The sequence below is a fragment of the Enhydra lutris genome, unplaced genomic scaffold (assembly GCF_002288905.1).
Source record: "Enhydra lutris kenyoni isolate GAN:26980312 unplaced genomic scaffold, ASM228890v2 scaffoldscaffold28, whole genome shotgun sequence".
Lineage (NCBI taxonomy): Eukaryota > Metazoa > Chordata > Mammalia > Carnivora > Mustelidae > Enhydra > Enhydra lutris.
Genome location: NW_019154112.1, coordinates 10725209 through 10747756, shown reverse-complemented (window position 1 = coordinate 10747756; position 22548 = coordinate 10725209). Strand labels below are relative to the sequence as shown.

General features: G+C 38.9%; 2 protein-coding genes across 3 annotated transcripts in view; one reads left to right on the top strand and one right to left on the bottom strand.

Annotated features, from left to right (window-relative positions):
- The window catches only part of LOC111152136 (small ArfGAP 1), a 174560-nt gene extending 166623 nt beyond the window's left edge, over positions 1 to 7937 (top strand). For both annotated transcript variants that reach the window (XM_022510440.1, XM_022510441.1), the window contains 3 exons: positions 3637 to 3808; positions 4612 to 4925; positions 6981 to 7937. In XM_022510440.1, the coding sequence (XP_022366148.1) occupies positions 3637 to 3808; positions 4612 to 4925; positions 6981 to 7115 (621 nt within the window). In that variant the 3' untranslated portion in view covers positions 7116 to 7937. The remainder of the gene's footprint in view (positions 1 to 3636; positions 3809 to 4611; positions 4926 to 6980) is intronic.
- Positions 7938 to 8091: 154 nt separating this feature from the next.
- Positions 8092 to 22548, bottom strand: part of LOC111152138 (beta-1,3-glucuronyltransferase 2) — a 78985-nt gene continuing 64528 nt past the window's right edge. Inside the window, exons 3-4 of the mRNA XM_022510442.1 lie at positions 8590 to 8738; positions 8092 to 8504 (exon numbers count right to left, since the gene is read on the bottom strand). Of these exons, the coding sequence (XP_022366150.1) occupies positions 8418 to 8504; positions 8590 to 8738 (236 nt within the window). The 3' untranslated portion in view covers positions 8092 to 8417. The remainder of the gene's footprint in view (positions 8505 to 8589; positions 8739 to 22548) is intronic.

The following is a 22548-nucleotide window of genomic DNA, read 5'->3' as shown; positions in this document are numbered from 1 at the left end:
TGACCTTCATGCTTTGTGCATTCTGCATCAATAACTAAGAGTAACAGGACTGATTTTTTAAAATCACACCTAATTCTTTTTTTAGAGTATTGTTTTTGGACCAAAACTGTGCCCGTTGTATGGAGCCCTATAAAATATTTGGGGAACAGAATTATCTTTCATCTGAACTACATGTAATGGTTAAAACCCAGATATGTTTTCCAAATAATGTCTTTCAAAATGGGGAAAGGGGAAAGGCAGGTTAAAGTACACATTTTATACATATACTCCTTTTATGTCACTTACTAATTTTGGTGGGTTTCTGTTATGTAAAATTGATTGGACAGAAATAGGAATTACTCTGAACTCCTATAATTCTTTCAGTGCTGATTTTATTCATAATTAATTATTATTATTATTTTTTAAAGATTTCCCACTCAGGGGCGCCTGGGTGGCTCAGTCAAGGTTGAGCATCTGACTTGGGCTTATGTCATGATCTCAGGGTCCTAGGATCAGCCCCACGACTGCTTGTCCCTCTCCTTCTGCCCCTTCCCCCTGCTTGTGCTCTTTTCTCAATTGAATAAATAAAATGTTAAAAAGAGAGAGAGAGATTCCCCACTCATATGAAAATGAGATTTACCAGTTTGGCTATGTAGTCTTCTGAAGAGGGTTAGATATACTCAGCTGACCAGAATGTACATGCGTATTAGAAGTTCAGAGTCCCCAAAGGGGACTTGTAGAAGCCATCCCTTTCCTTCTATCTATAATATACATATACCAACAGTATCTAGACCTGCACAAGTGCTGTGCCCTCTCCTTGTATCAGCCCTAGGATCCCGACAGCCCGAGAACCTCTGGTTAGGGATTCTGCAGCATCCCGAAGTGTAAATTGATAGGCAAAGGTTATTATTTTATTGTTGAGTTGTACTGCTCTCAAATGGAGCACCAAAAAATAATAATAGACGTACAAGTGCTTGCTCATCATGCTGTTTGGTTTGGCTCTTTTTAGACTGTGACCGTGTTGAGGTAGATATTCTATTTTATCTACCCTCATCAGAAAAAATATACATGTTTAGAGCATGTGAATATTAGGCTGCTCTAGGAGGAGACTGTGGTTTCATTTTCCACAGTTTTCATTTGCCCACAGTTCAGAAGTAGATGATCTTCCTTCTGATGTATCGCCAGGTGATGACTAGTAGCTTAACAGTCTTCACAATGCCTCACTTGTCATTCACCTCACTTCATCTCACCACATAGGCATTTTAATCATCTCACATCATCACAGGAAGGGTGAGTACAGTGTGTGTGTTTGTTTGTTTGTTTGTTTTTTAAGATTTCATTTGTTTATATTTGACAGAGAGATCACAAGTAGACAGGCAGGCAGGGAAAGGGAGAAGCAGGCTCCCCGCTGAGCAGAGAGCCTGATGCGGGGCTTGATCCCAGGACCCTGAGATCATGACCTGAGCCCAAGGCAGAGGCTTAAGCCACTGAGCCACCCAGGCGCCCAAGTATGGTGTGTTTTGAGAGAGACCACATTCACATAACTTTTATTACAGTATATTGTTATAATTGTTCTATTTTATGTTTATTATTAATCCCTTACTGTGCCTTATTTCTAAATTAAACTATCAGAGGTAGGGATGTATAGGGGAAAAAAAACAGCATATATAGGTTTTGGTACTTTCTGTGGTCTCAGGCATCCACGGGTTACTTGGAATGTATGTTGGAAGGGGTGGAAATGGGGGGACTACTGTAATAGGTTTCCCAGCCATTTTGGAATTTTGAGCAGGTTCTTAGATTGAACAGAAACTAAACATGATGAAAAGATCAGTGAGATGGTTGCTTCATTACCTGACAGCATTAATAGTAAATAAACACTGTGTGCTTAACCCTGCCACAGAGTCCTTCTTGTGGTCATCAAGCATCTCTGTAAAGTAGGAAATCTTTATTATCCCCAAGTTCAGAGAAGTGAGACAATGGAGATTCAGTGACAATATAAGGATACGTTGTTTTCTTCAGTAAGCAGTGGGATCAGAATTCTAATCCTGACAGGCTGGCTCCAGAGCTCTTGCTTATAGCCTCTGTGAGCTTCTGTTGCATCATTGGTAGTTCAGATAATACTTTATTCAAGCATATTGTTTTATTTGATATTCCATTATGTCCAGTGCCTTACACATTTTAGATCTTTTGCAAAATTAAGTGGCTTTTCTGTTTCAAAATTTTTGCTTAATTTGTCACAATAGATTCAACATATTGATCTGTTTGAATTTACGTATACGCTAAGATGGCAATTTTTTGCTAGGTTTTTTAGCCAAGCTATTAAATGTCTGAATTTTTAAAAAATTAAGACAAACATATGCATGATCTTTAACTTGTACCTACCACTCTCACTTCGTGCTATAATTTAAGGCTCTTACCCAGTTTTTACTGTTCTTAGAATTCTTTGAAACTCTTCATATTTAAAACAATTTCATGTAAACAAATGTGATTGAATGTTTAATGTCTGTAGAGATCATTATACAGTCAGAGCTATAATAACCTCACTTTAATCTGTGTGCAGATATAGATTAAGTGAAAAAAATTTTTTATATCTACATGTTTATCTTTATTTGTGTTCCTTTGCTACTTGTCCGAAAGTGGGATTGAAGATATGGTTGAGAGTATAGGTGGTTGAAGTTTTGCTGTGCTTCATTTCTGGATAGACTAGAAATATCCTAATGTTGTGGTTAAAGCTGATCTAGGTTAGGTTTATAAAAATATCTTGACGTGGGCGCCTGGGTGGCTCAGTGGGTTAAGCCGCTGCCTTCAGCTCAGGTCATGATCTCAGGGTCCTGGGATCGAGTCCCGCATCGGGTTCTCTGCTCAGCGGGGAGCCTGCTTCCCTCTCTCTCTGCCTGCTTCTCTGTCTACTTGTGATCTCTGTCAAATAAATAAATAAAATCTTAAAAAAAAAAAATCTTGACGCAGCTTTTGAAAAAGCCTTTTCTTTTTTTCAAAGATGACAAGATCAGCCTTTGCAGGATCTTCTTGGAGTCTGCTGTCATTGTAGCATTGTTCTTTATTCCAAGGGATACCAGTTCCTTGGAGTAGTGGTTGCCAAAGGGGATGCCCCAGTATCTCCCAGGAGTGGTGGTCCTCACAAGGCCATCACAACCTGTTGTTGAAGCCACTGTGGTCAGGATGTGATGGGCAAAAACTCAGTGTCAGTTTAGCAAGTAAACGCAGTTCATTGTGAAAGAGCTTCAGCCTGCCTCTCTTAGAGTAACAGATTCAAAATAAGAAACATTGTACCTTTGTCCTAGATGGTTTTTTTTTTTTTAAGATTTATTTATTTGACAGGCAGAGATCACAAGTAGGCAGAGAGGCAGGCAGAGAGAGAGGAGGAAGCAGGCTCCCTGCTCAGCAGGGAGCCAGATGTGGGGCTCGATTCCAGGACCCTGGGATCATGACCTGAGCCGAAGGCAGTGGCTTTAACCCACTGAGCCACCCAGGCGCCCCCTAGATGTTGTTTTTGTGTGGACTTGTGAATGAGTGATCCCCTGTAATGTCACCATATTACCTTCTTCAATTAATTTCTAATTTCATTTAGATTTTAAGTAACAGATGAACTGTGTTGTAGCGTGCAGAATTTGTCAGCTTGTTTGGTTTTTGTCTCAGGGGACGCCCTCTATACCTGCAGCTGCCACTCTGTCTACAGTAATATCTGGGGATCTGGATCTGTTCACTGAGCAAGCTACAAAGTCAGAAGAGGTGGCAAAGAAACAACTCTCCAAAGACTCCATCTTATCTTTGTATGGTACAGGAACCATTCAGCAACAGAGTACTCCTGGTAATTCATTTTAAAATCTGCTGTCAACAACTTGTAGTGACTAGAAATATACCCGTTGTTATTTTTCTATGTAATGAGTGCTTTTGTTGCAATTTGTGCAAATACAAAATTGAAATGAATCATTAGAATTAAGCATATTACAGGATTCACAAAACTTTATTCACTTAGAATTAACAAGCTGTTCATGTATCACTTAATATTCTTTCACAAGCTTACAGGACATGGTTTTTGAAGAATTACCTTGATTTGCATGAAGTTTACAACTTTTGTGTACAGTATTTTTCTGTTAGTAAACAACAAGCAGGGTTATCACAAGAATTCCAAAACTTCGAGTTTTTAATAATTAAAATGAAATACTGCACAGTAAGATTTGTTGTTTACATAATCTGTTAGACCCCTTTCCTCTAAATAGTGAGCTGAAGTTAGAGAACATCCCACCTGCTTCTATTAAAGGCAGACACCATCAACTCTCACTTGTGTGTTTGATAGGGGGAGCCCAGTGGTACACATCTACACGAACAGCATATAATCTTATGCTACGTAGTTTGGGTATTTTCTATAACTATTGCATAAGATTTATTTGTCCTAATTAAATGTGCTCAGGTTTATAACTGCCTTCTGGAAGTAACCAGTTATGAGAGTATTGGTATGAGTTTGAGCAGTAGGAGCAGACTGGAATTAAAATTTTTGCCGTGGGTAGTTCAGAAAGATGGTGATCCTTTTTCTGTGATTACAGAGGTAAGTGCAGTTGTATACAACAGTCCTGTTTTCTCATTTTCTTTTCACGGTTCTTAAAAATGTAGGTGTGTTTATGGGACCCACAAATATACCATTTACCTCACAAGCACCGACTGCATTTCAAGGTTTTCCATCAATGGGCGTGCCTGTGCCTACACCTGCAGCTCCTGGCCTTCTTGGAAATGTGATGGGACAGAGCGCGAGCATGATGGTGGGCATGCCCATGCCCAATGGGTTTATGGGAAACGCACAAACCAGTGTGATGCCACTTCCTCCAAATGTGGTTGGCCCGCAAGGAGGAATGGTGGGACAGATGGGTGCACCCCAGAGTAAGTTTGGCCTGCCACAAGCTCAGCAGCCCCAATGGAACCTCTCACAGGTAAGGGGTCATTTCCAAAATCAAAGAGACTGGTTTATTTTCTAAATGGTTTTATTTAATCTAACAACCTGGCAGAAAGATTTGAGTAGGGGTAATGTATAAGGTGAGAACTGTTCATAGGTATTACGAAGTTACATCACATAGACAAATGAGCTGTCAATGACTGATTGAGAATATGCTGTAAAGAAATGTTAAGCATTTTTTCATTTCAGGTTGTAACACTGGCGAACATCCTATTTGTAATCACTAGAAATTATCTTGGGCATCTTGAGAGACTTCTTGTCTGTTCCACGCCCGCCCCCTCACCCCCCCCATGGAAATTAGCATCAAGCTTTTAACCCAGCTCCCTGGTGGAATATTTTAATAGTCCACTTAGACCAGCCTCCTCTTCTCAAAAGCACTATTTTATGAGGGATCTAGGCTGTTCTCTATGTCATTTGACTACTGCCCTTGGCTTTATAAGAAATACTTTTGTTTAAAAACCTTTATAATGTTGGGTTTCCTTTTTACTTAGGGACAGGTCCACATTTGTCTCAGACATCGCTTTGTATGTAAGTTTAAAGCCAAAAGCTGACATTTTAGTATACCTTCTTTCAAATCAGTTTCTGTTTTAGTGCTCCATTATTCTGACCTTAGACTTGGGTTCATGCTCCAGCAACTCTTCCCTTCACAGTTCTTATTTGATGTTCCTCTAGCATTTGGGGGATCTTGGTTTCGGTTCTGGTCAGTTGTTTACCTTGAGAACATTCTGGGAACAGTCTATAGTGATAACTAACATTACCAAAACACTGTATATCACATGAATGCTTTTACGGTCACTATTTATAGTAGTCTCCACACCCAGTGTGGGGTTCATACTCAAAACCCTGAGGTCAAGAGTTCTATCCTCCACCGACTGAGCCAGCCAGGCACCCCTCTAGTCACTATTTAAAGGAATTACCAGGGGATGGCTCAGTTGGTTGAGCATCGGACTCTTGATCTCTCCTCTGGGAACCTCCAGTACCAAATGGCAGTAACAGCTTTTGTGTAGACAAAGTGCTGAAGCACATCCAGCTCAGGTTAAGGTACTTAACCTTAAGTTAAGGTTAAGGTCCTTACTTCCAGGCATGCTGAGGGGTCCTGCTGTTTTCCAGAAGCCTCTCAGTGCAAGGTTGTTATAGCATCCTTTAGTAGGTATGAGGAACTAGACACTTACGCCTTATCAGCAATGTGGGGTATTAGTGTTTTTGCAAAATAACAAATGAACTTTATTAAGAATACATTCCAACACTGAGCATAGATTTTGAATCCACTCTGTGCTTTGTGATAAATCTTACCTTTCCTTTACTTATCATCAATCTTAGAAGGGAGAAGGTTAGGATGCTTCTATACATATATAATTCCAGTCTGGAATAAAAATACAGGTAATCTTACACCTTATATAATGAAAATTAATTTTAGATGTTTAGTGGTTAACTGAACTAAAGTTATGCATTATGATCTTTTTTAATATTTAGAAAACAGAACCATTTAACATTTTAATGAAGACAGAATAATAACTGTCATACACAACGTATAATTTTGGAATATTTTACTTTCTAAAATTTCCCCAATCCTTACCGTTAAAGCACGACATGCTGGTAGAGTTGAAAGTTAGGATAGTGGACTCAGATACAAATTCAAAGATTGCTTTGCTACTTTTTTTTTTTTTTTCCAATTTGAGGTTAATCTTTGGCAGACAAAAAAATGAAGTCTTGAAAATGAATAAATAGAATATAATTGAGATCATTTTATGGACAGTGTTAAAAAAGGTGGAAGGAAATGAACAGGAAGGGAACAAAGTAGCTTTCTCTAGGGAAATATTGTTTGGTAGTCTGCTTTTACTCCTGTGCTTTGACTGATTTTCACATTGATGAAAAATACTTACATTTGCTATTAAGCTTCATTATCTGATAAATTAATCTCAAAGGCAGCTTCTAATACAACAGGGTAACTTAAAAATGTCTAACTATGGCTAAAGAAACAAGAATTAAAAGTGAAGTAAGCCTCTTAAAATAAGATTTTTATGTTTCACAGATGAATCAGCAAATGGCTGGCATGAGTATCAGTAGTGCGACCCCAACAGTGGGTTTCGGCCAGCCCCCCAACACAACAGCAGGATGGTCTGGAAGCTCATCGGGTCAGACTCTCAGCACACAGCTGTGGAAATGAAAACTGCAATGCAAGTTTCATCCAGAACTACCACCTGACATTCCTTGCTAAAACGCATCTAGTTCCCCTGTTTATTCATGTACATATATTTTTTTCTTTTCCCCCATTTGTTCATATTAAGAATTATCTGACTGACCGTGTTGGTCTGTACTGATTAAATTTGATGTGAAAGCAGGTTGAGAAACCATTTTATGTCAAGGGCAGCTTAGCTCCTTTCCCATGATTTCTTAGACCACATTATTTGAGAAGCTGTTCAGTCAACTTGCGTAATCAGTTTTACTCTCAATAAAATTATAGCTCTAATGTCTGCATATAAGGGAAGTAGTTATCATGTTAGTAATACCTCTAACAGTATAAACCCCACCCCCAAATTAGCCAGTAATCCTGTAGGAAGGTACTGTATGATCGAACATTTAATCATATAAATAGAATGTAAATGTATCACTGAGCACTGTTTTCTAGTGTATCAAAATTCTTTTATTTCATCATTCACTTCACTGTGCTGTTGTTATGATGTGCTTAACAGGGAACGTGGTTAGTGAAAGGAAGATAAACCTGGATGTTACTACAAAACTTAGTTTAACAAATGTTTAAAGAACTCAAATTTTATCTGCCTCTCTTGTAATTTGGAGCTCTTCTTATGTACATAGTGCTAATGACACGAAGACCTTTCTCTGCACTATATGCAAACAGGGTAACTAAACAAAGCCACTTTCAATCCTTGAAGGTAGATCCAGGTTTATGACAGTAATTGTGTTTACATCTTATGGTGCCTAGTATTGACAAAATGTTATATCCCTATATTAAACAGATGAATCCATAGACCTTTTTATTTTTGTGGGTTTTATTTCCTACAGTGTATACTGCCACCAACCTTACAGAACTTACTTAACATTGCAAAGTGAGGAACTGGGAACATTTAGTTGACAAAAATGCCTGTTATTTGTTTCTAAAACCTGCTAAGTTCTACCAGTTAAAAGGCCAAATGGGAAAAAAAAAAGTACGTAAGGTACTCACAACGGAACCCTGCAGTGGCACTAGCTGTACTGTACAAAGACCAGTTCAGTTGTAGGGAAGACACGCAGAACAAATGAAAACAAAACGTACACTTGCTGCCACCCCATCAGCTGTGTGAACTGACCAGCTCTGCTGAAACAGACGCCTTGTCAGATGTCTGTCAGATGCCAACATGGGCTGTCGTCCTGAAGCCAAGCGAACAATACCTGAATGTTCTGCAGCCTGACCTCGGGGCTCCTCTCCCACGTCCACTAGCCGGCAAACTGCACCAGCTGCTGCTTCAGTTTATACCTCAATTTTCACTGTGTCCAGGCGGTACTTCGGCTCGTTGGCTAGGTTGACCTTCTCTGTCCGAGTGTGCCACACGAGGACCTGGAGGGGAGGGAAATCTTTTGGGTAGCCACACTTCTTAACGCTGACACTCAACAAGGTCAAGCAGCACAAGTGAAATGAATACCTTGGTGCAGTTACTTGCTTTTGGTTCCAGTTCTTCAACTGTTGTTATCTGTTTTAGAAAATCAGATTCTTGCATCCCTGGCTGGGATCCACGACGCTTAAATACGGCTTTTGGATTGGACAAGATGACTTGAAGACTTACAGCAAATCCTTTGTGAAAAGTTAAAAAAAAAAAAAAACTTTAAAATAAAATACTGGTGTACTTCTCTTTTTTCTTTAAAAATTCGGACAAATCAAAAATTTTTCTAAATGCCAAGTATGTGCCAGGTCTTGGTTCACGAAGTTGAATTAGGAGCATTACACATGTGACAGTCTCAAAAGGAAAACCAGTCATTACAATGTAGTACCTTCAGGGCCACGACAAAGGTGTATGTGCGGGGTGGGAGCAGGGACAACATCTACCGTAAAATACGAAGTCTAGGCTGTTGCTAATCAGCTGCTCGTTCACAGAGGTCATCACGCCCCGACACTCGGCTCTCTGGGAATTAAGAACTACGTGTAGTTGAAGAGCACACAGACTTACCCTAACTGTCCTCTGGGTGTGAGTGTGCCCACCGAGTCCTCCTGCCTATTCTTTAAGTTTTTTATGTGTGCTCTTATCTGAACAGTGCTGCTGTGATTTGTGATTTACTTTAAATTTAGAAGATTGGGGAATAGAAGTCAGGTAGGTAGGAAATGAAAAGTATATAGTCATTTGGTTTAAATTTCCAGTTTGGTTCAACCTGACAAGGGTGGGGGGGTTTGGAAATCAGTGCAGGAGATATCAGTCCCATTTGATAAATTTGGTTTGGGGGCTTAGTTTCTTTAAGGAAACAAATGACTGTCAATTTCTTTCAATGGTTTAGTCATAAAAATTATTACTATTTATATCTGTAGTTTAATAAACCCTGTTTTAAAGGCTTAGCCATTAAACACTCTATAAGCTATCTAAGTAAGCAACTGCTACAAACTTTGTAGTTCTGAAAGTCTGAAGCCCTAGACCTCTGCTGGTGATGACTAAGCAGACACTCTAAAGTCAGACACCTTCCCAGAATTAGCTGTGAGGACCAATCCCCAGGAGCACTTCTTAGCAACATTTTGCCCCCTTCATTAACTGAGTTGATTTGTGTGTTGTTGTTGTTGTTGTTTTTTCCCAAAGTATAGTTAACTAAGTACCAAATGATCTCAGGCAGTAATTGGGGAGTTGTGAGAAAACCACAACCAGCATTCTCATCACCTCTCCACCTGCCAGACTGGGCCAGTCCCACATCTAGGCCCTGCCTCCTCTACAGGAACACCTCCCGCAAAGCCACCTACAAACACATCACATGCTGAGTGACACATAATAAAGCCTTAACCTGAGGACTGGCTGCCCCAGTATCCTCCACAAGTCCTGGGTGGAAGCAGCACATTCTAGCAGAAGGAACATTAAATCTGGAATTAGAAGCCTTTTGTTTTTGCCTGGATCCTTGTACTTGGGACATTGGTCAAGTTACCTAAACTTTCTTGATCCTGAAACTTCCCCATTTCCTCATCTGCAAGAGGTGTGACACCTTTTCAGCTCACTGTAAAATTCGTGAATGGAAAGACCCCACTAACCGCAAAGCAGTGTTCAACACAGTATATAAATAAAAACACCATTATAAATATCATGAAGGGCAGGTGTCTTACGGCTGGACAATGGTTGATGACAGGAAAAGGGCCTGTGAAAGTGGTGGCAGAATCAGGCCACCTGCATGCATCTCGCACCGCTGGGCTAACAAGTCTGACAGCTCAGACAGCTAAACAGCCACAGACCTCTTCAGCAAAAAGCCAAAGGTTCAAATTCACACATAAAAAGTGACTTTTCTAATAGGTGAACTTTGACTTTCGTGTCCTATGATGCCTTCTTTTTCTATAGATGAGGACTGCCCTTCTCAATCACTCAAGATTCAGGTATATTTTTCACATGGCTTCAAGGTACTCTTTCCCCATTCTTACTAAAAAACAAAACCCAAAAACGTAGAGAAGTCTGTCAGAAAATGCTATGAACCCACTTTGATTCTCTTCATTTTCCCTTGTCTTTAACACATTCATCATGGTGACCACTGAATGTGTATTTTCTTGCTTTCCTTGGTTCAGGAACAACCTCTGTTTCTTACAAGCAAACTTACATAGCACAGTGTACAACTTCCACAAGCAAAGCCGATGGCTGGCCCTTTCCTGGCCTCACTGGAGGAAAGGGTGCACCTGGCAGGCCAGCACCCTGGGAAGAGATGGTAGTGGGTGGCTCACCACAGTAACAAAGTGGTTTTCTGTTTTCTAACACACAAGGGGGAGGTGGGCAATTCAGACGCTCTTCAGTCTCCTACCCCCTTTGCTGCGCCCCTGCTCAATGAGCGCTTCAAAGGAAGCAGGTCACAGCCAGCATGTAGGAACCACACACTAACTAGGCCCAAACTCTGGGTTGCCTTTCAGGGAATCATCTGACCTGCTATGAAACAGGGAATTAGAGAGTTCTCCTTCTAAAAGCAGCACAAAGACTTTGTAGCTCCTTAAACCAGTGCTTCCAACCCAAGATGGATATTTTGGGTTTTCTTAATTTCCAAGTATTTATGCCTCAAGTATTATATGTACCCTTTTTACTAGTGAAATTAATTTAGCTTTAAGGATATTGGCAGTAGTTTTTGAGATACTAGGAGCCTTACAAAAATCATGGGAGTAGGATTCTCTGTCCTACGGATGTATAAAAAATAAAATGCAAATTAAAACTGGTTATCCAATCTTAGCACAGGACTTCCTGACTTCAGGTGAAGTAGAGATAGGGTGGAGATAACTCTCTTATGTATGTTTGTATACCTGTGTGTGTATATGTATGCATGTGTGTGCATATAAATATATGGATGTATGTAATAAATTCATGTTACACATACTCTATATAAACATAACCTAACATACATGTATTTTCTAGTACCTAGCAACATAAAATTCAAAATACCTGAGCTACAAAAATTAGCACATGCACAAATAAACTGGAAAATACAACCCCGTAATGAAAACAGTCAACAGAAATCAATAGAATCAGTCAACAGAAATAATACAGAACAAAGATATTAAAACATAAATAAACCTCATATGTTCAAAAAGGTAGAGGAAAGATTGAGCATGCTAAGGAGATACAGAAGACAGAAAAAAGACCCAAAAGTATCCCATTGTTGTAAAAAATATACTGGCTGGTATTATCAGCTGATAAGACATTGCAGAATGAAAGACCAGTAAACCTGAAGACATAACAACCAAAACTACCAAAGGTGTGTCACCTTTTCTGTAACACACGAGTCACAGAAACCGAATGAAAGGTGGAAAGGGGATAGAAAATAAAAATTCAAAAAATAACAGAAAACTTACGAATTTGATCAATAAGGATATATAAGATTTAACCAACTTGACCTGACATTTTAGGGCACTCCATCTAACAAAACAATACACAATATTCTCAAGTACAAATGGAACATTGTCAAAACAGGCCATAGTCTGGGTCATAAATTAAATCTTAATAAATTTAAAAGAACTCAAATCATACAAAGTATTTCTCTGACCACAATGGAATTCAAATAGAAATCAATGATACAACGATATCTGGAAAATCTCCAAATATGTGGATACCAAACAATGTAATTCTAAATAAGTTAGGATATAAGGAGGAATCAAAAGAGAAATGAAAAAAGTGGTTAACTGAATGAAAACAAAAACAAGAATGTGGGATGCATCTAAAACAGTACTGAAGGGGCGCCTAGGTGGCTCTGTCCGTTGAGCATCTGACTCTTGATTCTGGCTCAGGTCGTGAGCTCTAAATCTTGCTGGATTCAATTGGTTGGATTCATGGCATTCCTTCATGACTGAGGTTTATTCCAAAACTGCAATATTGGTTTAACATTTCAAAATCAATCAGTATAATTCACCAAGTTAGACTTAAAAAGAAAAAAAATTATAATAGATGGAGAAAATGAATTTGACAAAATCCAATATCAAGTTAAGATTTTTTAAAAGCTACTCAGCAAACTAACAAAAGAACTTCCTCAACTTGATAAAGGGCATCTACAAAATACCTATGGCCGATAGTATATATGCTTCATGGTGAAAAACAGTGTTAATCCCTTGAAGACTGGAATGAGGCAAGGTTGTCTGCTCTTAATTTTTATTCAACAGTGTACTGGAGGTCCTAGTCATTGCAATAAGGAAAAAACAAAAACCAGACAAATGGGAAAGGAAAAAGCAAGTCCAGCAAATCTCTTCCTCCTTCCAGCCCTAGTTAAAAGCATCAGTAGTGCTTACCAGTACCTTCTATTGTGTATCAGTCTCATCTCTATATACTTGTCCCACCAGAATATTCTCTTTTCTAACTACACATGACCTAATCTCAAGCAAGACTGTTAAAAGCCAAAACTTTTCCTAATTCCCAAAGGATAGATTTTGGCAACAATACCAGTCTGGTCACAAGAAAGATACTAATGATATTTTTGTCCTGACAGCCACTCTGGATAATGGTATTAGAATGCTGGGCTCCTGACACACTTCCACTACTGGCATTAGGTATCAGGTAATTTCAGAAGTCGGTCTCTACTCACTTGAAATTAAAAAAAAAAAAAAAAAAAAAAAAAATTTCCAAATTAAAACATATACATGTACATGTAGGGGCGCCTGGGTGGCTCAGTTGGTCAAGTGTCTGCCTTTGGCTCACGTCATGATCTCAAGGTCCTGGGACTGAGCCCTGCAACTAGGCTCCCTGCTTCGTGGGGAGTCTGTTTCTCCCTCTGCCCCTACCCCTCTCCTGAGCACAAGCTCACTTGCTCTCTCCCTTCTCAAATAAATAAAATCTTAAAAACATATATACACACACATAAATTGTCTCAGGGAATTGTCTTAGAAAGAAGGATGTGTGTGTGGCACTTCTCTCTTCTGTAATTCTTTCTGAGGTGATCCACTCTCATAGCTCTTCCTAGCAGAGGCCATCTGGTCTTTCGAAGAGAGTGAGAGAGAGAGAGAGAGAGTGTGTGTGTGTGTGTGTGTGTGTGTGTATGAATCTTCCTTATCTACCCACCCCTTTATTGAGATATAATTCTTAGATACTCAAATTTGCCTTTTCAAAGGATGGGGTTAAGTGGCTTTTATTATATTCATAACTCTGGGCACCTTTTAAAACTCTTCTTTCTCTATTGAGTGATCTTGGTACCCCTGGCAAAAATCAACTGACCATAATATAAGAGTTTATTTGTGCTCTGTCATTTCCATTCTATTCATTCATATGCTTATCTTTGTGCTAGTGCCATACTATTACTGTAGCTTTATGTACTAAGTTTTCAGATCAGGAAGTTTAAGTCTTCCAACTTTGTTCTTTTTCAAAATTGTTTTGGCTATTTTGAGTCCCTTCCTTTCCCATATGAATTTTTTTTAAAGATTTTATTTATTTATTTGACAGAGAGATCACAAGTAGGCAGAGAGGCAAGCAGAGAAAGAGAGAGGAGGAAGCAGGCTCCCCGCTGAGCAGAGAGCCCGATACAGGGTTCGATCCCAGGACCCTGGGATCATGACCTGAGCCGAAGGCAGAGGCTTTAACCCACTGAGCCACCCAGGTGCCCCTCCCATATGAATTTTAAGGTAACTTTGACAATTTCTGCAAAAAGGGCAGCCAGAATCTTGATAGGAATTACCTTGAATCTATAGATTTGAGGAATATTGCCATTTGAGTAATAGATCTTCTAACCCATAACAATGTCTCCTAATCCAGGAACAGAAGATGTCTATTTGTTTAGTTCTTTAATTTCTCTGAATAACATTTTATAGTTTCTACTATACAAGTCTGATACTTTTGTTAAATTTATTACTAAGTATTTCATTGTTTCTGACACTGTTGTAAATAAAATTGTCTTAAGTTTCATTTTTCAGACTGCTCATTGCCAATGTGTAGAAACGCAACTGATTTCTTGTGTTGATCTTGTATCTGGCAACCTTGCTGAATTTATTTACTAGCATGAATAATTGTGATTTTTTTAAAAGTAGGCTCCAATACAGGACTTTAACTTATAATCCTGAGATCAAGAGTTGGACATTGAACCAACTGAGCCACCCAGGCATGCCCCTCCCCTCCTTTTTTTTTTTTTTTTTAGATTTTATTTATTTATTTGACAGAGATCACAAATAGGCAGAGAAGCAGGCAAAGAGAGAGGGGGGAAGCAGGCTCTCCGCTGAGCAGAGAGCCCGATGCGGGGTTCGATCCCAGGACCCTGGGATCATGACCTGAGCCGAAGGCAGAGGCTTTAACCCACTGAGCCACCCAGGTGCCCCATCCCCTCCTTTTTTTAAGTAGGCTCCGTGCCCAGCGTGGAGTGGAACAAGTTGTATATATATTCATGAGGATTTTCTATGTAAAAAAATCATGCTTTGATAACTGAAGATATTTTCCTTTATAACCTGGATATCTTTTGTTCCTTTTTCTCAACTAATTACCCTTGCAACAACCTACACTACAACAGTGAATACAACTGTGAAGAGGGGTTATCCTTGTCATGATCTTAGGGGAAAAGCTTTCATCTTCAGCTATTATTTTTTTTTCATAGATGCCCTGTATCAGATAAAAGACATTCTTTTCCATTCCCCATTTATCAATCTAGTGTTTTTATCAAGAAAAAATGTTGAATTCTGTCACATACTTTTCCTGCATCTATTGATTTGATCAGATGGCACTTGTTTGTTCTACTGATACAGTATATTACATTTACTGACTTTTGTATATGAACCAACCTTATACTACAGGGTTAAATCCTACCTACTCATGATATATAATCCTTTTTATTATATGTTGCTGGATTAACTCCACTAGTATTTTGTTTAGAATTTCTGCATCTATATTCAGGAAGGATATTGGTCTATGGGTTTTTTTTTTTTTCTTATACCAGTTTTGGTATAAGGATAATAATGGCCTAATACAATTATTCAAACATGTTCTCTCCTTACCATTTTTTGGAAATGTTGTGAAGGATTGGTTTTAACTCTTCTTTAAATGTTTGTTGGAATTCACTAGCAAAACCATCTGGAACTGGGCTTTTCTCTATAGAAGTTTTGTTGATTATTAATTCAATCTATTTTTTATAGGTCTATTCATATCTTCTATTTCCTTTTGAGTCAGTTTTGTTTTCTTAAGCAATCCTCTATACCTACATCCAATATGGAACTTGAACTCACAGCCCTGAGATTAAGAGTTGCATGTTTCTACCAATTGAGCCAACCAGGTGCCCCTTGAATCAGTTTTAATAGTCTTTCCATTAATTTGTCCATGTCATCTACATTATCTAATTTGTTGGCATACAATTTTTCATGCTTTTCTCTTACAGTCTTTTTTAAATGGTAGTAATGCTCCTGTTTTCATTTATGATTTTAGTAATTTGAGGCTTGCCTCCTTCTCCCTGGGCAGTTTAAGTAAAAAGTTTGTCAATTTTCTTGATGTTTTTAAGAACAAACTTTTGGTTTTGCTGATTTCCTCTATTGCTTTTCTATTCCCTATTTCATTTATTTTAGCCTAATCTTCATTTTCTTCCACTTGTTATTTTGGGTTTAGTTTGCTCTTCTGCTTCTAGTCTCTATGGTAAAAGATTAGGTTATTGGTTTCAGATCTTTCTTTTTAATAGAGGCATTTGTAAATGTAAATTTTCCTTTAAGTACTGCTTTAGCTGCATTCCCTAAGCTTTAGTATGTTGTCTTTCCATTTTCATTCATCTAAAAATATTTTCCAATTTCCCTTGTGATATCTTCTTTGACCAAGTGGTTATGAGTATGCTGTTTAATTTCCATATGCTTTTAAATTTCAAATTCCTTTCTGGTAGTGATTTCTCATTTCATTCCAGCATGGCCCAAGAACACACTTTGTATGCTTTCAACTATTTTAATTTATTAAGATTTGTTTTATGGCCCAACATAAAAATTACTTTATAGTCCATCCTAGAGAATGTTCAATTGTGCATTTGAAAGGAATGCATATTCTCTTGTTGAGTAAAGTATTCTCTAGATGTCACAGGTCTTGTTGATTTATAGTACTTTTCAAGGCTTCTTAGTTTGTCTTCTAATTGTTATTTAAAATGGAATACTGATGTTCGCAACTGTTATTGTTGAACTGTATTTTCCCTTCAGTGTGGTCATTTCTGCTTTATATATCTTAGGGCTCCATTGTAAGAAGCATATATATTTTCAACTGTTGTATCTTCGTAAGTGACTGACACTTTTATCATTATAAAATAACCTCTTTGTGTCTGGTAGCAATTCTGAAAGTCTATTTTGTCTGGTATTCATATAGTCACTCTAGCTCTTTTTTTGGTTCCTGTTTGCATGGCAAGTCTTTTTACATTCTTTTGCTTTCAACCTATTTCGATACAAAATGTTTTCCATGGAAAGCATTATACTTCCATCATGGTGCTTTTCAATTTGTGGTTGTTGTTTTTTTTAAATCCATTATGCCCATATGTCTTTTCTTTCTTCTTTTTTTTTTTTAAAGATTTTATTTATTTATTTGACAGACAGAGATCACAAGTAGGCAGAGAGGCAGGCAGAGAGAGAGAGAAGGGGAAGCAGGCTCCCCGCTGCCCAGAGAACCCGATGCAGGGCTCGATCCCAGGACCCTGGGATCATGACCTGAGCCGAAGGCAGAGGCTTTAACCCACTGAGCCACCCAGGTGCCCCCCATATGTCTTTTGACTGAATTGTTTGATCTATTTATATTTAATGGAATTACTGGTAAATTAAGATTTACATCTGCCAGTTTGCTATTTGTTTCCTATATGTCTAATATCTTTTAATTCCTCTATTCCTCCACTACCATCTTATTTTGCATTAAAAGGATATTTATTAGTGTGTCCTTTTGTTAGTTATCCTTTCTTGTATAATATTTTTTGAGTGACTTATTTAGCAGTTGCCCTGCAGATTATAATTAGCATCTTAACTTCTAACAGTTGAGCTTAAATCGATATCAATTTCAAGAGTACACAAAAACTTTGCTCTTACCATAGTAGGCTCTAAGGGTGCCAGGGTGGCTCAGTTGGTTAAGCGACTGCTTTTGTCTCAGGTCATGATTCCAGAGTCCTGGGATCAAGTCCTGTATTGGGCTCCCAGCTCCATGGGGAGTCTGCTTCTCTCTCTGACCTTCTCCCTTCTCATGTTCTCTCTCTCTCTCTCTCTCTCAAATAAATAAATAAAATCTTTACAAAAATAGTAGGCTCCATTATTCCTCCTCACTTTGTGCTACTATCACAAAATTATGTCTATATTTTGTATCTCTCAACCCTGATTTCTAATTATTATTTATGCAGTTGTCTTTTAAATCAAAAAGTGGGGGAAAAAGAGAGGTAAAAATTACATTTGTACTCTCTTAAAAATTTATCTATACTTTACTTTTATTGGTACTCATATTTGTGTGGATCAGAGTTACTGTCTGGTATCCTTTCATTTCAGCCTGAAAGACTCCTTCAGTACTTCTTACAGGACATGTTTGCTAGTCATAAATTTTCTGGCATTTGTTTATCAGGAATATATATATATTTTTTAAAGATTTTATTTATTTATTTGACAGAGAGAAATCACAAGTAAGCAGAGAGGCAGGCAGAGAGAGAGGAGGAAGCAGGCTCCCCACTGAGCAGAAAGCCCGATGCGGGGCTCGAACCCAGGACCTGGGATCATGACCCGAGCCGAAGGCAGCGGCTTAACCCACTGAGCCACCCAGGCGCCCCCTGTTTATCAGGAATATATTAATTTCTCCTTCATTTTTGAAGGATTCTTATGCTAGATATAGCATTCTTGGTTGATAGTATTTGCAAAATTGATACACAAAAATTTGTTGCACTTCTATGCACTGGTAATGAATATCACAAAGAGAAATTAAGGAAACATCCCCACCTACAATTGCCTCAGAAAGAATAAAATATAAGGAAGATTTCAAACCTATAATAATCAAAACAGTACAGTATTTGCATGAAATAGATACAGGGATAAATGAAACAGAAGAGCCCAGAAATAAACCCATGAATATATGCTCAATTAATTTATGACAAAGGAGCCAAGACTATACAACAAGGATAGCACAGACTCTCCAATAAATGGTCTTGGGGAAACTGGACAACTACATGAAAAGAATGAAACTCAACCACTATCTTACACCATACACAAAAATTAACTCCAAACAGATTAAAGACTTGAATATTAAAACTGGAATCCATAAAACTCCTACACAAAAACATACATTGTAAGCTCCTTGATGGCAATCTTGGTGATGATTTTTTAGATCTAATACCAAAAGAAAAGGCAAAAAGAGCAAAAACAAATAAGTGCGACCACATCGAAATAAAAAAAGCTTCAGCCCAGCAGAGGAAACCATCAGCAAAAATAAAAAGAGAATGGGAGAAAATATTGGCAAATCATATTGCTAGGGGAGTTAACATCCAAAATATATAAAGAACTCCTATTACTCAAAAAAAAAAAAAAAAAAAAAACAACCCATAACAATCTGATTTTAAAATGAGCAGAGGACCTGAATACACATTTTTCCAAAGAAGACATACAGATGGCCAACAGAGACATGAAAAGATGCTCAACATCACTCACCATCAGGGAAATGGAAATCAAAACCACAATGAGATATCGCCTCACACATGTTAGAATGGCTAGAGTCAAAGAGACAAGAAATAAGTGTTGGCAAGGACATGGAAAAAAGGGGATCCATGCACACTGTGGGTAGGAATGCAAATTAGTGCAGCCACTAAGAAAAACAGTATGGAGATTCCCCCCAAAATTAAAAATACTATATGAGGGGAGGAGTCAAGATGGCGGAGAAGTAGCAGGCTGAGACTACTTCAGGTAGCGGGAGATCAGCTAGATAGCTTATCTAAAGATTGCAAACACCTACAAATCCAACGGGAGATCGAAGAGAAGAACAGCAACTCTAGAAACAGAAAATCAACCACTTTCTGAAAGGTAGGACGGGCGGAGAAGTGAATCCAAAGCGACGGGAAGATAGGCCGCGGGGGGAGGGGCCGGCTCCCGGCAAGCGGTGGAGCAACAGAGCACAAAATCGGGACTTTTAAAAGTCTGTTCCTCTGAGGGACATCGCTCCAGAGGCTTAACCGGGGTGAAGCCCACGCAGGGTCAGCGTGGCCTCAGGTCCCGCAGGGTCACAGAAGGATCAGGGGTGTCTGAGTGTCGCAGAGCTTACAGGTATTAGAACAGGGAAGCCGGCTACAGAGACAGAGCCGAGGAGTGACTCTCAGCTCGGGGTTACCTTGAACCGGTCGCAGGCTCGGTCAGCTCGGAGCGCGGCCGGAGGCAGGGTGACGGGAGTAAATCGGCGCTGTTCTCTGAGGGCGCACTGAGGAGTGGGGCCCCGGGCTCTCGGCTCCTCCGGGCCGGAGACCGGGAGGCCGCCATCTTCGTTCCCGCCCTCCGGAACTCTACGGAAAGCGCTCAGGGAACAAAAGCTCCCGAAAGCAAACCCCAGCGGATTACTCAGCCCGGTCCCTGGTAAGGGCGGTGCAACTCCGCCTGGGGCAAAGACACTTGAGAATCACTACAACAGGCCCCGCCCCCAGAAGATCAACAAGAAACCCAGCCAGGACCAAGTTCACCTACCAAGGAGTGCAGTTTCAATACCAAGGAGAGCAGCGGAATTCCAGAGGAGGAGAAAGCAAAGCACGGAACTCATGGCTTTCTCCCCATGATTCTTTAGCCTTGCAGTTAATTTAATTTTTTTTTCTTTTTCAATTTATTTTTCTTCTTCTGCTAAATTTTTTTAACTTTTACCCTTTCCTTTTTTAACGTTTTTTAACTAGTTTATCTAATATATATATTCTTTTTTTCCTTTTTATATTTTTTCTTTATTGGTTTTCTTTTTTTAATTGTTTCTTTCTTTTTTTTTCTTTTTTTTTTTTTTTTCTTCTTTCTGATCCTTTTTTTTTTCCCTTTCTCCCCCCTCACGATTTGGGATCTCTTCTGATTTGGCTAAAGCATATTTTCCTGGGGTTGTTGCCACCCTTTTAATATTTCACTTGCTCCTTCATACTCTTATCTGGACAAAATGACAAGGCAGAAAAATTCACCACAAAAAAAAGAGCAAGAGGCAGTACCAAAGGCTAGGGACCTAATCAATACAGACATTAGTAATATGTCAGATCTAGAGTTCAGAATGACGATTCTCAAGGTTCTAGCCGGGCTCGAAACAGGCATGGAAGATATTAGAGAAACCCTCTCCGGAGAGATAAAAGCCCTTTCTGGAGAAATAAAAGAACTAAAATCTAACCAAGTTGAAATCAAAAAAGCTATTAATGAGGTGCAATAAAAAATGGAGGCTCTCACTGCTAGGATAAATGAGGCAGAAGAAAGAATTAGTGATATAGAAGACCAAATGACAGAGAATAAAGAAGCTGAGCAAAAGAGGGACAAACAGCTACTGGACCATGAGGGGAGAATTCGAGAGATAAGTGACACCATAAGACGAAACAACATTAGAATAATTGGGATTCCAGAAGAAGAGGAAACAGAGAGGGGAGCAGAAGGTATATTGGAGAGAATTATTGGAGAGAATTTCCCCAATATGGCAAAGGGAACAAGCATCAAAATCCAGGAGRTKCAGAGAACCCCCCCTCAARATCAATAAGAATAGGTCCACACCCCGTCACCTAATAGTAAAATTTACAAGTCTTAGTGACAAAGAGAAGATCCTGAAAGCAGCCCGGGAAAAGAAGTCTGTAACATACAATGGTAAAAATATTAGATTGGCAGCAGACTTATCCACAGAGACCTGGCAGGCCAGAAAGAGCAGGCATGATATATTCAGAGTACTAAACGAGAAAAACATGCAGCCAAGAATACTATATCCAGCTAGGCTATCATTGAAAATAGAAGGAGAGATTAAAAGCTTCCAGGACAAACAAAAACTGAAAGAATTTGCAAATACCAAACCAGCTCTACAGGAAATATTGAAAGGGGTCCTCTAAGCAAAGAGAGACCCTAAAAGTAGTAGATCAGAAAGGAACAGAGACAATATACAATAACAGTCACCTTACAGGCAATACAATGGCACTAAATTCATATCTCTCAATACTTACCCTGAACGTTAATGGGCTAAATGCCCCAATCAAAAGACACAGGGTATCAGAATGGATAAAAAAACAAAACCCATCTATATGTTGCCTACAAGAAACTCATCTTAAACCTGAAGACACCTCCAGATTTAAGGTGAGGGGGTGGAAAAGAATTTACCATGCTAATGGACATCAGAAGAAAGCAGGAGTGGCAATCCTTATATCAGATCAATTAGATTTTAAGCCAAAGACTATAATAAGAGATGAGGAAGGACACTATATCATACTCAAAGGAACTGTCCAACAAGAAGATCTAACAATTTTAAATATCTATGCCCCTAACATAGGAGCAGCCAACTATATAAACCAATTAATAACAAAATCAAAGAAACACATCGACAATAATACAATAATCGTAGGGAACTTTAACACTCCCCTCACTGAAATGGACAGATCATCCAAGCAAAAGATCAACAAGGAAATCAAGGCCTTAAATGACACACTGGACCAGATGGACATCACAGATATATTGAGAACATTTCATCCCAAAGCAACAGAATACACATTCTTCTCTAGTGCACATGGAACATTCTCCAGAATAGATCATATTCTCAGTCCTAAATCAGGTCTCAACCATTATCAAAAGATTGGAATCATTCCCTGCATATTTTCAGACCACAATGCTCTGAAGCTAGAACTCAATCACAAGAGGAAATTTGGAAAGAACCCAAATACATGGAGACTAAACAGCATCCTTCTAAAGAATGAATGGGTCAACCAGGAAATTAAAGAAGAGTTGAAAAAATTCATGGAAACAAATGATAATGAAAACACAACGGTTCAAAATCTGTGGGACACAACAAAGGCAGTCCTGAGAGGAAAATATA